This window comes from Blennius ocellaris (genome assembly GCF_963422515.1).
Source record: "Blennius ocellaris genome assembly, chromosome: 4".
Lineage (NCBI taxonomy): Eukaryota > Metazoa > Chordata > Actinopteri > Blenniiformes > Blenniidae > Blennius > Blennius ocellaris.
Window position 1 is genome coordinate 22069741 of NC_137653.1, and position 15182 is coordinate 22084922.

General features: G+C 41.3%; 1 protein-coding gene across 1 annotated transcript; it reads right to left on the reverse strand.

Annotated features, from left to right (window-relative positions):
* Positions 1-4052: 4052 nt before the first annotated feature.
* LOC308128925 (interferon-induced GTP-binding protein Mx-like) lies at positions 4053-14677 on the reverse strand. The gene is made up of 12 exons (XM_080494641.1): positions 14329-14677; positions 11603-11740; positions 11373-11527; positions 9729-9867; positions 8782-8980; positions 8617-8695; positions 8402-8524; positions 8179-8320; positions 7153-7302; positions 6933-7009; positions 4831-5064; positions 4053-4655 (listed from the first exon to the last, which is right to left on the reverse strand). Exons 1-12 carry the CDS (start codon positions 14618-14620, stop codon positions 4419-4421), a joined length of 1965 nt encoding a protein of 654 aa, XP_080350767.1. The 5' UTR covers positions 14621-14677; the 3' UTR covers positions 4053-4418.
* Positions 14678-15182: the final 505 nt, after the last annotated feature.

Sequence of the window (15182 nt, forward strand, 5' to 3'; positions counted from 1 at the left end):
CATCCGCTCAGAGGAGGAGAAAGCGGTCTCTCTTTAAGTTTCGGTTTCTATTTTCCCTGCTTGGACGTGAGAAACGAAACTCTTCCACTGGCGTGTCCTGCTTGGGACACTTCTGACTTTCAAGGAAACCAGAGAGAGAAACAAACTTGTATGATCTCTCTAATCTCATATCCGTTTCGAATAAAACTCACCTAAGTTTCGTTATCCAACATTTCCCCTGTGCAGTCAGTCATTTCACAATGAATGGCAAGTTAACCTTGCCTAGTGCATGCCTTTTTTCGAGAAGAATATATATGTCTTTGTTTCTTTTTAGACCAATTGATGTGTGTGCGCAATGGAGCTCATGGGCCACCAGAGGGGAAGCTCAACACCCCCATCCACTACATCCCAGACTGGCTCCCCCCTTCTGGACCACCAAGACTTGAGGGTCATCACCCCCACACCACCAACACCCACCACGAGACGTCACTGAACAATAACCACCAAGGCACACCTCTTGCACTTTCTGCATTTTTTGAATTTGTCCCCGATCCCGCTGCTCCTCTCAGCAGGTTTATCGACACCAGGGCAGCACGTTCCTGTTCTGCAGTCACGGGCCTGTTCAGTGTGTATTTACACTGAGCTTTACCTTAAGTCATTACTTTTGGGCCTTTATTCACTGGCCAGTGAGGTGGAAAGCCCTCCCAGATTTACTGGACATCGTGGTTAACATTTCTGAAAATCACACTATTTATACAGTATGATGTCTGTATGATCAGAATTATGTATGAAGACACTTTGAAGCTCAGAACATCTGGATTGATAGATGGATAGACTTCATGGTCTGCCCCAAGCGGTGACACAAATTTATCGTTGACAAGGCACCAACCAATAAAATACAACACATATTTAAAACACAAATAAGACACAAGTACGATCATAAAGGAAATGTTAAACGGAAACAGGAAACAGCTGAAGCCCCAGCTCAGTTTGTCTTGGGGCAACCCTGAAACAGGATGGGAGAAGCAGGCATGCTGTCGGTGCCATTTTATTAACCTGTGGTCTCTTGAGTCACTGCACTCATTATTGTGGTGGAAACTGTAATTCTAGATAAAGAAGTGACCAGCTTGCTCAAGATCTGTCCGGAGACTGAGAGCAGTGATGGAGCGACATCGGCTCAGAGGAAGAGAAAGCGGTCTCTCTTTAGATTTCAGTTTATATTTCCCCTGCTTGGATGTGAGAAACGAAACTCTCAAGTCACTGAAAGTCTTCTTCTCAAATGGCGGACTAAAAGCCTCTAAGGGGGTCGGTCCTGCGCAACTTTTGATTTAGGGAACCACCTCCATGGAAGAGTATTAGGGCCACTCAAGAAAGAAAAAAAATGATTCATCCTGTCCTTCTGAGAAAAAAAGCGACACACAATGTCAACATTTTTATTTATTTATTTTGAATCGTGCGCTTAGAAAAAAAGAGTACAAACTGGGAACTTCTCCTCTGGTCCTTCTCTCATCATTTGCCCCTGGATGCCAAAGTAATCACATTAAATCACATAATTATGACCATATAGGGTTGCTTACTGCTTCTGATAAACAAGATTTCCTTGGTCAATACTAATACCTTTTATTATATTGATATCTCTTCAAAGTCCTAACGCTTAGCACTCCACTGAGCTAAAGCCTATTCTGATGTATAGTTTCAACAGTTCATCAAACTGCCTCCAATGCATTTCAAAGAAGCAGTCACATGCGCCGGTTGTTTAGAATTTCTTTCAAAATATGTGATGAAAAAAAGAATCTTAATTTTCTTTTTCAATTCAATTAAGTCACCAAATAAGCAGCCTTGTATAAGAAAATGTAAACGCAGTTTGGGTGATTGATCACCCAAACGAGTCAAAATAATGCAGTTTAATCTGAAAATGAAAAAAGTATTTCTGTTAATACATTTCAAATTGATTTTTCAGCCACATTAGCGAAAGTCTATTTACCTTTACCTCATGGTGGCTAGGCTAGTTAGCACGAGGCTAGTTAGCGCATGGCTAATGGGTAGCCACAAATCATAGTACCGGTAGTCTTCAGACCAGATCAATGAGCGCCTCTCTCACTACTTCTTCCTTTCTACTTCTTCACTACTCCACGTCTGTCCATGAGATATTTTCAAACTTTTTCTTTCTGCGGCTGCTTCTTCTGATTTGTGGCATTATTTCTGTTTGTTTACTACCAGTGATGCTGGTAACATGTTACTCTCATACAACCACTTTTTTCAGCAACAAAGTGTCTCCGCTCTCGGCCAATCACAGACCAGCTCTCTCTATGGTGCGTTCAGGTGACAGAAAAGAATTGGAACCAAGATATGTCAACACAAACCATATCATTGCAACAATAACACAACTGCATCGATGTTGAATTCTTTTTGTAATTTTTTTTCTTTTTCAATCAATCAATCAATCAATCAATCAGCCATAGACTTTTATTCGTCCCAGAGGGGGGTAATTAAAAGGTTGCATAAGGAGATAGTGCAAATATATAAATAGATAAACAGTGCCACCACAGACTACAACTACATCACCGGGTAAATAAATACCAGTAATGGTAAAAAATATGATAATAAAAGTGTGAGTCAGATATAAATGCAACAAAGAATGAAGGTCAAATGTTAAATATGTATCAGCAGGGTGCAGGAGGCAGGGATCGGCATAGTTTGCTAAAACGAGTTTTCCTTTTTATTTTGAGACGATGGGACGGCGTCGGCAGTTGTTGAACGTGACTAAAAAGTTACTTGTAATCTAACTTAGTTACTTTTAAAAACAAGTAAGCAGTAAAGTAACTACTTTTTAAAGGAGTAACTCGTAACCAGTAATCGGATTACTTTTTCAACTGTCCCAATACTGTTTACTACCCAGAATGCCTTGCGCTCTACTTCAAGTCCTCTCACCCTGCCCGGTAGAAAGACTGTCTGCGTGAGAACCGAGACCGAAGTTTCCAAGGGAACAAGCGATCCGGTTCAGAGTTTGGGGGACAATTTGCAGACGTCCAAACAGAAGAGAAGCCAGTAGCTGCAGCGATGATGACCTCAACGTGCCTCAAGGTGGGCCGAGTCAATGTTGAAGTGTGTTGGGTTTGTGGGAGCTGTGCTTGGGCAGCGTGTTGCTCCATGTCTTAACAGTAAAGGTTGTGTCATTCTCCATAAGAACAAGAAGAAAGGTCGGCACTCCGGGGGTCCTGCATTGCACACGGCGCCATGTACAGCCACCAATTAGAGCCCCGACCACAAAAATTACCAACAATTCTCCCACGATCTAATATTTCATCTCCAAAAGGCCAAAAATTCGCACATTGTATTTCAGCCTTTAGTATTATTGATCAGTAATACTAATTTTCAGTGACCATTTCAAATCACCTGAACAAAGGCAGCTGAACATATGGCAAATGATGCAATTGTGAAATATAGAAATGAATGCATAAGTTGTTAAAATCCATATCAAAATTAAGTGAAATAAATACCAACTGGAATCACCTGTATTAAAACAAACTACAATGAAATCACAAATATACACACACACACAAATTATATATATATATATACTGATACTGCGCAGGACCCTCAAGCTCCCAGGCCTCTGGCAGACGACCCAAGCTTGGAATAGAAAAACAGGTGACCGCCCGCGGAGGGCGAGAGGGGAATTTCTTTATATATATATATATATATATATATATATATATATATATATATATATATACATATAAAGAAATTCCCCTCTTGGGGCCACCTAAAACACATAATTATGTTATCTTAATTTGGTTTTCATAATTTGGACTTATGACTATCTTCTAAAAAGTGTCTTCAAAAGAAAAATTGGATCCAAATTTAAAAAAAATATAAAAGACTATATTTTGAGGTGGCCCTAATTCTAACTCAAAAGTCAAATTTAAAAGTAATGTGAAACTTTATAGGTCGTCCTAATCCTCTTCCATATATATCTATCAAAACATTGCTGTGCTGGTCGAAACAGTCCGTGAACCCTCATGATCCCAATTAAAAAGTAGGGTGATGTGCTGAAGATTTGCTCCAGTCTCTACTTCCCAGTGATTTATTGTCAAGAAACATTGTTACAACAAAGCATAACCTACCCAACAGAATGTTCAATACTTTTTGTGCTAATGCTAGATAACGCGCCATGAAAATCAAGGACACCACACAGTGGGACAAACAAAATCATGAAAACATAGAACTACAATAAATGTGAACATTAACAGATAAACTAACATATAGGCAACTGATCCCTTACTTTCACACAGTAGAAACAATACAAGACAAACAGAAAGCTAAAACAGGGGTGTCAACCATTTGGACTTTGGGCTAAGAGTAGCAGCTCCATCGCCAGTAGAAAGAAAAACCTAAAAACGTATATGTAATGGCTATTATGGCATTATTTTAATAAACTACATTCTCAGACTGAATCTAGCCAACAGAATGCGTGCTGCCTTCAGACGCTTGAGACTCCCCTGAAAGTGGGTTCTCTGTGTGTCGATGCCACAATCCTCACACAGCATAGACTCTGATAACTGCTTGTCCTGAATCATCTGCAGCATCTCCCTCTGCAGCTGGGCGGCTAACTCCTGCAGCATGTGGTAGCGGATCACCAGCGGGATCTGGTCTGCAAGACGTTGGCCAACAATCTGGGAAATGGAGACGACAAAGCATTCAAAGCGACTCCCAGTAAACCACAGCTGAGACTTTCTTGAGAATTTAACTATTTGTGATGTCAAATGTTAGTGGACAGTCGGTTCGATTAGAGAAGTTTAACTTGCGGTGAATTCTAGTGAATTAAGCATGCATTAGATTGACACATACTTGGTAGTAGGACTTGATGTGCCTCATCATCTCTTTCACGGTTGCTCTACTGTCAGAACCACCTAATAAAGAGGCGTTCCAGAGCGCATGAGCTTCGTCTTCCCTCTTCCGCTTGCCTAGCTTCTTGCCGTATCTGTTGTCCTGAGTGTAAACAATCATCTCCATCCTGAACTGGGACTGCAGCATGAACTCTGCTGCCTCTTGCGTGTCGCTTCGGATGGATTCAATCTTCGTCTGAATCACACAGAAAGAAAAATCTATATTAATATTTGTGTTAGGGATTCGACTGATCTGATCCAGTATCGGTATCAGGTTCCGGTGTCAACATAATTCACGGATCGTACACGTTCGGTCCATGAAGCCTCGTCTGTGCTTTACTGTTGCTGAAATGACTCCACAAGTGTTTCCCTGCCACTGCTCTGCAAAATGTGGAATGGATTCCTGAAGGGAGGCGGGTCTCAATGAGACGCGGAGTAATGAGTCAGGAAATTCATTCCAGTTTGCAGCCAGCATGCAGGCCAGGGAAGTAGCACTGAGGCCATCCAACTCTTCATGACAACATGTCCCTGTTTGATCGTATTTTACACTCCAAACACCGCAAAACAACACATCAACGTGGGCGTTTGCAAAGCTGTTGTACAGCGAGGCGGACACTCTGCAGCCAGACGTCACCGCTTTAAAACTCCAGCTCACCGAGGAGAACGACACTGACATCAAAACAATGAGCAGCTCACTCCTCCGCTGTAGCAGGCGATTCACACCTCCGTGAAGCTGCGTCATACTCCGCGCTAAACTCCCTGAAAATAGTTCCAATCACTTCTGCCGCATTACTGCTGGAAACACTGCTGTTTGTGCTGCACTGCTAAATAATTTCTCCAGGAATTAATAAAGTGATTCTGAGGTTTTAAAGACATAAGAAGTTCATTATGAGACGATGACGTCACGCAGACACCCACATTGTCCAAATTGAACAAACGTAGTTTGTACCGTTTCCTTTTCTGACCTTATACTAACCTCAAGTTGTCTTTTGGGAGAATACATTCCAGCATACATTCCTACATTTCATACTTTACTGTAGACAGGATTTTATTACAGCCTCATATAAAATCAACAATAATGATGATAATAATAATAATATTAAACCAAACAGCTCTGGTATCAGAATAATATCGATATTGGCAGGCATGTAAATTCGCATATCGGGATCAGCTCGGGAGTGAAAAAACTCCATAATTTGTGTACAGTTGCATACATTCCTGTTGGCTTTAGGCTCATTACCTAAGCAGGTGACTTTGATGCAGTGACAGTCTGTTTACACGTTTTCAAGATAAAAAGCAAAACTCATTTTGGGAATCTGTTTACATGACAATGGTGCTCGAAGTCACTGCAAATGGAACTTTATGAAAACAGCCCCAAGGTTAAACGTTTTGACAACGCTGACTGCTTTGTGTATACGATTGTTGTCCATGTTGGCATGCTACAGTTATGCTCTGCATCCATAATGCCAAAGTCCTGTTCCACTAAGTACCAAAGGTAATCCATTGGATTAAAGAAAGGGTGCTTGGAAGCCAGAATGTTATTTTCATTGTTTCCAATTCATTCACTGACTAGAAACAGTTTTATTAAGAGTACTGTAAAATAACATCGTGTCCCAAAAGCAGCAAACTTCTTGCTTTGAACGTAGCACTAGTGCCTGTGAGGTTAAATCTGTGAGTGCATGGCTGCTAAAATCTGAGAAGTGACAGGCTTTTGCCCCCATTAGCTTTGAAGAGAAACACTCCTGCATACGTTGAAGTTTCAGCTGATTTGCCCTCAAACGCAGTTATTTGGTGCATTTATGAATGCAACAGCCTGAACTGTCACTACAAGGCAGGATGGATACATGCTGGCATCTGCTACGATCATTGTCGTTTGAAGTTAGGGGTTTCTTAGGGATTATATGAAAATGTATTTCACCCTGTTCTATGTAATGCAAGAAATATTAAAAGCAAAAAAAAAAAAAAAAAAAAAAAAGCACAAGAAAACAACCTGCATATTTCTTGACAAACTGCACAATGAATATGATAAGTAGCAAATGAACAACGGACAGTTGCAGGTGATACCTTCGCTGCTCTGATGAGGTACGGAAATCCAAGCAAACTGCTGTCTGCCAAGTCAAACAGCTCATCCTTTATGATTTCTATAAAGGACACACACACACACACGCACACACACACACACACACACACACACACACACACACACACACACACAATAAACAACACAAAATTTGAAATCGTGCGTCCTTGTGGTTTGTGTCACTCTGTAGATGAAGAGACGTGCCTGCCACCTCCTGGAGTTTTCTCACAGCAGGTTGCTCCAGCTTTTTGATCTGGTCCTGGATCATGGTCTCAAAAGTCTTGTAGTTGATGAACCCAGGCAGCTCTCTTCCACGATACTTGTCATTATACTGCTTCAGAATATTTTGATTGACTGCAATACAAATGCACCTAAAGTTATTTCATGTTGTACGTGAGAGAGAATGTTCACTTTTCAGTGAGAAAGACAATAAAAAGCTGTTTTACTTTGCACAGTTGTCTGAAAGCTTTATGACCAAATGAGCAATTTTTGTGACTTCCCACCAAATTGAAGATACAAAACATGTATAACCTTTAAAATTAGGCGTATATAAGGCACCTTATTAGCTTTTGATATAAATGTATAAGCAGCATTGCATTTTTTCCCTTCCATTCTTAATGCTTTTTTTGTTTAAAAAAATTTGAGTATTTTTAGATTTATTTTTTTTAAGGGTTTTTGTCATGTCGGGCCACTAGTGGGTGTTGTTGTTAGGTTTTGGTAATGAAACAACACATCCATGCAGAGAACAATATACTAAAAACATTAACAATGGCGAGTACACGGACATTTGTACAGACAGATGACAAAGTTGCTGTTACAGGTGGCTCAATTGGAAAACTACTAACACAAACATACTAACCACACCTTTCCACGACGCATTTTCAAAATGTTGTGTTTTCACCAACGTTTATCATTTCCACTTGATTGTCTAAACCAGACCTTAGTTGCTGGACTGAGCTCATTGTGACTGCTTTCTTTTACAATGTAATTCAAGTCGAAGGGAAACAATTTTTGACCGAGATCCATTTCAAATCCCTGCTGGTGTTTGACAAATGAGGAGAAAAACGATTTGCAGTGAGCATTCAAAGCAGGAGTGCGAGATACTGCTGCAGAACTGTATTTTAGAGATGGTAGCACATCATAAATCAATTAGGTTTTCCTTCTGGACACTTTTTGATCACAACTTGTATGTACATCACAGTTGTTGTAATGACATGTTCATTCTCTTACATTTCAATCCAGCTGTCTCAATGGTTTCTCTCCATTCTTGAAACTCTCCCCTGAGCACGGAAAAGAGGCTGGACCTGAATTGACATTTTAGGCCCTCCCCTTTGGTGAGACTGATAGCATCCTGTGTGAATGCATTCACTTTCTAAAATAAGAACAAGACAAATTAACAAATCAGTTCGTTCAAATATTTGGTTAGGAGCCCTGAAGTATGGCAGACACTCACGTCAATGAGGAAACCCAGTCTGTCGCCCGCCTCCTGTGGGGGTCCACTGCCCAGCTTGTCCAGCTGTGTTTGAGTTTTTTTGATTTTTATCATGGTCTCCTCTTCCAGATGAGGCAGGCTTTTCTGAAAATGAAAGAGAGTGCAGTCATCAACAGCTTGATAACAGCAATGGCTTTTCTTTAACCTACTTATGTGAAGGATTGAGAAGTTGTTACCTCAATATGTTGCACCAGTTCCAGGGTGAGCTTTTCTGCCAGTTTAGGAATAGTAGCCTTATTCTCTTCATAGAGGATCCTACAACACACGTATATCAGAGAACTCTTGGCACAGACTAGAAAAACAAACACACACAGCAAAACTGCCTTGAAGAGTGAACTCACTGGAAATGTGCATGCTCTTTAAAAAAGGCTTTTTCCCTTTCGAGCGCCTCAGGAAGAGACACCCTGTCTGTGATCTCCTTCTGACCTCTGCACTTGACGATCATGTAGCCTTTCTTCAGGCAGACGACCTCGTTGTGGACGATTTGAACCGGAGTGTCTTCAGTGCCTTTGTCCACCAAGTCAGGCTTGGTCAAGATACCTGACAGAACAGCCGCATGCCAGATTTTGAATTTTGGGAACTGTAAGATTAACTGCATTGATATATTTCTAATCCAGTTTAGATTTGTCCGGTTCACAAGATGAACATAGTTTGAACGACAAAAAAACTAAGGTCAAGAAAACTGGCATCAAAATTTCTTCCCAAAGCTTTTCCAAAATGCCACTTTCATTCATTTGTCCCGTGTTGAAGCAGGACATTTCCCAGTTACCCTCTAATGCACCATTACATATACGTCCTCGAGGTGGAAGAGACTCAATCACAAGTGCAGATTAACAAGACACTCAATAAGAACAAGGCAGAAATGTCCTACAGGCTCTTGTGGCTCATACGTCCAAATCTTTTTCAGAGTTAAAGAGCAAATGTAATGAAAGCCACTTGAGTTCGATATTCCTAGGAGCGAATTGTGACGCTAACATACAGTACATCCTTTCACTGAAAAACATGGTTCTGGTTGTCGTTGGCAGAATGGTTTCTTCCGACTCCCAGAAGCAAATTGGAGCAGCTCTGGGCTTTACCCATGAAGTGAAGCTATAGTTGTAGATAATCACTGACGTATATGACGTATGAAGTGGCGTCATGCCAAGTTAGGAATTCCAAACATTGGTTGCATATGGAAAGCAGCACAAATGATTTTTTTCATTTTGTATTTCTGACATTACATCCAACCTCTAGTAGTCACTACGACAGGTGTGAACCATGCAAATTCTTCCATAGTGACTCCATTTACCAACAGTCCTTTCTCCATCTGGATCCACTTCCTGTGCCATCTTCAAAGCCTCTGTGGTTGCAATGTCCACATTGCATGGAACAACCACCAAGCTGATGGTTTCCTGCTTTTTGATGAACTTCTGGATCAGTCTTTTAATCTGTAAGAGTGAAAATGATAACAACACAGAGAAGTGTTGAGTGTGCGGTTGTTCTTGTGGCGCTCCCAGACGCTCTAATGCATCCACCATTGAAAAGCTGGAAAAAAAACCCTCTCTGCAGTTAAACTATAAGTAAAGTAGAGTTATGTAAACACTAAAAGTTCTATGTATTTTTAATGTTACTTAAATTAAAGGTGCTTTTGTTCAGGAGTATGGAGTGGGAGTATGTTCACCTCCGAGATGGGAACGTTCAAACGACAACAAATGGCGAAAAAGGCAGTTAAGATTTTTTTTTTAAATAAACAATGCAGTCATCATGCATGTTGACTATCACACAGATGAAATGAAGCTCGGTCAATGTTTTTGAAAAGGCTATGTCTACACATATAGGCAAAACAAATCACGTGTCATGTGGTGGAAAAACGCTGCCGAGTCGAGTTGCGTCAGGTTTGCTTCCGAGAGATCACCGAAACGTTCCCCTCACACGAACTCGTTGCTTATGAAAGCACCATAATTGAATTATCATGAACAATTACAAACCCGATCACATTATCGCAGTGAAGACTTGTTTCATTGGACATTTTATTGCTGATTCTGATTCTAAAGAAGTGAAACATTGGCAGGCAATCGTGAAAACTGGGGCTGCAACAACGAATCGATTAAATCTGATTATTAAAAGTGTTGGCAACGAATTTCATCATCAATTTGTTGTGCCATTTATGGGCGTTTGCTCTCTTGGAAACATCAAAGTTGCAGCGTGGCACTCGAGCGAAACCGCCGGAGTGCGCTCCGATGCAGGGAGACAAAACAAAACAACTAGTGCAAAGCGGAGGATGTAAACAACAACAGAGGATTCATAAGGTCCAGATCTGCTGCCCCGGCTGAGATTACTGTTGCAACGTCACATACAGTATCTGTAGAGCGCTAAGCCCCGCCTACATTTTAACCTACTTTTTGCAGAGAAAACGCACCAGATTTGGCTCTGGTTACACTTTACCTTACAGTTCCACACTGCTGTTTCATCTGGCAGAAATATAGACAATTTCATTCCATACACTGTGACCACAACAAAGAAAAACTTTGAAGTGTAAATTTAAAGGTTATTATAGCAATATTTTACCTGTCTGGTCCACTGGGGATGAAACTGGACTGTATGTCCTCCCTGAAGTGCATTAAATCTTATTTAATCTTTATCTTGTATACATATTCTATACATGGGTATATACAGTATGTAGATATATTGTATACATCGTTGTATTGGTTAAGTTATGTGCTTTTAAATAATCATAATATATTTGAAGTTTGGTTTGTTCAATATCAACTGGTCCTTCAATTTGAAATGTTGTTGTTTTTTTAACCGATTCATTGATTAATCGAAAAAATAATTGACCGATTAATCGATTATTAGAATAATTGTTTGTTGCAGCCCTAGTGAAAACATTAACATTTCTCTATTTGAACACTGTCAGTAAGTAATAACTGTACAAATGGCTGGACAAACACACCTGATCACCAATGTTCTCTGGTTGTCCATCAACAGCCACTCTGGCGATGCCGGGCAGGTCGATGAGTGTCAGGTCGGGAACATCAGGGGAGGCGATCTCCAAAGTGATGAGGTGCTCACTGATCCCCACACCGACCCCAGCTATTTTATCTTGAGCTGAAAGGGAAGTCAATTATACACCCAAGAACTAAGACAATGTTCTAGCTGGATCAAACCTGGCTTCAACTGTACCTTCTCGAATCTTTTTCTCCACCAATGCAGGCTCTTTGATCTCCTCCTCGTAATCCTTGTAGCTTATCTTTCCATACCAACTCTCTCCTCTACGCTTCCTCTTCATCTTCAGTTCCAAAGGGCATCTTGTGACAATACCTGATTTTGAGAGTGGAGACGGTGAGATCAGAAATTTTAATGAAATCAAGTGTAGTTGAGTGTATTTGGAAATCCATTCCACAGTTTGCAGCCGGCGAGCAGGCGAGGGAAGTAGCACTGTGCTATCCTACTCTTCATGACAACAGGTCAGTGTTTGGACGCATTTTATACTCAAAACACCACAAAGCAGCACAGCAACGTGGACGTTTGCAAAGCCGTTGTACGCCAGATGTCACCGTTGTACGCCAGATGTCACCGTTTTTAAACGCCAGCTCGCCGAGGAGAACGGCGCTGACATCAAAAACAATGAACAGCATCTCCTCCGTGCTGTAGCAGGCGATTCATACCTCCCTGAAGCTGCGCCCTACTCCATGCACAAACAGCAGACCCCCACATTGTCCTAATTGAACTAAAATACTTTGTACCGTTTCCTTTTCTGACCTTACGCTAATCTCATGTTCCATTTTGAGAGAATACATGCATACATTCATATACTTGACTGTAGGGAGGAGTTTATTGCAGCCGCATATAAAATCAACAATAATGATAATGATATTAAACCAAACAGCTCTTGTATTGGAATGGTATCGGCATCGGCATCCCTATACCTCGTTGCTATCAAACTAGCCTCAAGGCCATGCTGTCAGGATGAGTTTGTACAAATATGCATAATGAAATAGTTATACAAGGCATTTCACTGCGTTTTGCAGCAGAAAATCTTACATTTGGCTTTATGTTGATTGTTGTAATTTATGGTCATAAATGTTGGGTTTTAAGAAAATATAGACCTTTTAATCATATTTGCTTTGCACCACAACAAAGAAAGAATAAAAAGTTGGGATTTAATTGTTATTTTGGCACTATTTTAACAGTCTGGCCCACTTAAGATGGAATTGGGCAGAATGTGGCCCCTGAACTGAAATATACAAATTTAAAGTTAACACCTAATACGTATATGACCTGGATTGTTTAAACTCAAATTAAAGTCTTAAAAACTCCACTTTCCATTTTTTGAGCTCTCTGATTTTATTTAAGAGACCCAAACTCTTTGTACTGCATTTTAACTATTGCCCTGGCAATACATCAATTTATTTTAAACCAACCAAATAGATATAGAGAGCTGGGATACAAACCTTGAAGGAGCAGACCCTGGTTCAGGTAGGGGGAGGTAGAGAGAGAGGCGGGGGGTGTTTAGAAGGAGCCCCAACTGTAAGCTTTAGTAAATAGAAAAGTTTTGAGTCTCGCCTTAAAAGTAGAGACTGTTTCAGCCTCCCTAACTGAAACTGGGATCTGGTTCCACATAAGAGGAGCTTGAGAGACGAAGGCTCTGCCTCCATTCTACTTTGAGAAAACCTAGGAACCTCCAGTAAGCCAGCACTCTGAGAACCATGTGTTCTTCTGGGAAAATACAGGACTAACAGTCCTTTAAGATATGATGGAGCCTGGTTGTTAAGAGCTTTATAAGTTAGAAGGAGGATTTTAAATTATATTCTAGATTTAACAGGGAGCCAATGAAGAGAGGTTAGTATTGGAGTGATGTGACCTCTGATGCAGACTCTCATTGCAACATTTTGAATCAATTGAAGACTTTTTAAGCAGTTATTGGGACACCCTGATAATAGGGAGTTACAGTCGGCATCACTCTGACTCAGCATGTTTCTATTTTTGGAAATATTATGTAGGTGAAAAAAGGAAGTCCTGCCTGCTAAAATAAAAAAACCCAAGTCTATCAAATCTAAACTTTGCAGTCCTAATGACAATTTTCCAGTGTTCCAGTGTCCAGTTAATGTCATTACTGCTCAGATGGAGTAGGAATGAAATGACAGACTCACATACTGAATTTCAAGGCAGACTTTTTGGAGTATAGCGGATGGTTTATTCATTAAAAATGAACACTCTGGTTTTTACTATAGAGAGTTGTATCTTAATCCGAGTTGCCTGCTGGCCCTGTTCTGACGTGGGGGGCGTGGCTTCGACTGACAAGAGCTGAGATCGTGAGTGACAATGTCCATACTCTTTATACACTGTGATCACCTGATAGTTGTAAAAGAAGTACAGTGGAAGACACAGATCGCCATTGCAGGCTGTTTAGGACACATGACCAATATATAAAAACCGTAAAACATTCCAGATTGTCAAGTTTAACGTCAATACTTAAAAAAACCCAACAACGATGTTTCCCCTTTGTTATTAATAAAACGTTTCACGCTTATATTTTCAATACAGTTTTTTTTTTTTAATTCAATTTCAAACCTTGAACATTCAGTTTAAAATAAAATAAAAAAGTCTCTCACTTTTATTTATTTTTCTCTCAAATGAACAAATGTACATTTTGGCCTGGATTTAGCGCCACAGATTTTTGCCCTCTATGAAAACAGAGAGAGAGAGAGAGAGAGAGAGAGAGAGAGAGAGAGAGAGAGAGAGAGAGAGAGAGAGAGAGAGAGAGAGAGAGAGAGAGAGAGAGAGAGAGAGAGAGCGAGAGAGAGAGAGAGAGAGAGAGACAGAGAGAGCGAGAGAGACAGAGAGAGAGAGAGACAGAGAGACAGAGAGACAGAGAGAGAAGCAGAATGAAGTGAAGATCACGTCACCGTTTCCTCTGGGCAGAGCCACTCCAGACAGCGCCTCCAGCACGGAGCTCTTGCCCGAGCTTTGGTCTCCTATCACGGCGATGGCGGGCAGCGCCAGGTCCTTCTCCACACCCAGAGAGCGCAGAGAGTCGATGAGGTCGATGCAGGGACGCACTTTCTCCTCATACTGCTGGTTCAACGTGCTCATGGTGGAGGGGAGAGACACTCTGGAGTGAAATCCCGGACGACGAGTTTGAAGCGAGCAGCCTGATCGAGATCCGTCGGGAGACTGAGAGCAGTGATGGAGCGACATCCGCTCAGAGGAGGAGAAAGCGGTCTCTCTTTAGGTTTCGGTTTCTATTTTCCCTGCTTGGACGTGAGAAACGAAACTCTTCCACTGGTATGTCCTGCTCGGGACACTTCTGACCAGAGAGAGAAACAAACTTGTATGATCTCTCTAATCTCATATCCGTTTCGAATAAAACTCACCTAAATTTCGTTATCCAACATTTCCCCTGTGCAGTCAGTCATTTCACAATGAATGGCAAGTTAACCTTGCCTAGTGCATGCCTTTCTCGAGAAGAATATATATTTCTATGTTTCTTTTTAGACCAATTGATGTGTGTGCGCAATGGAGGCCAGCAGCCTGGACCAAGCTGCCCATGCACTCGGCACCCCAGCAGACCCGAGGGAGGCCCCGGCAAATCAGCAGAGAAAACCACACCTCAAGTGTGGACCCAGACCCAGAGCTCATGGGCCACCAGAGGGGAAGCTCAACACCCCCATACACTATGCCCCAGACCAGCTCCCCCCTTCTGGACCACCAAGACTTGAGGGTCATCACCCCCACACCACCAACACCCACCACGAGACGT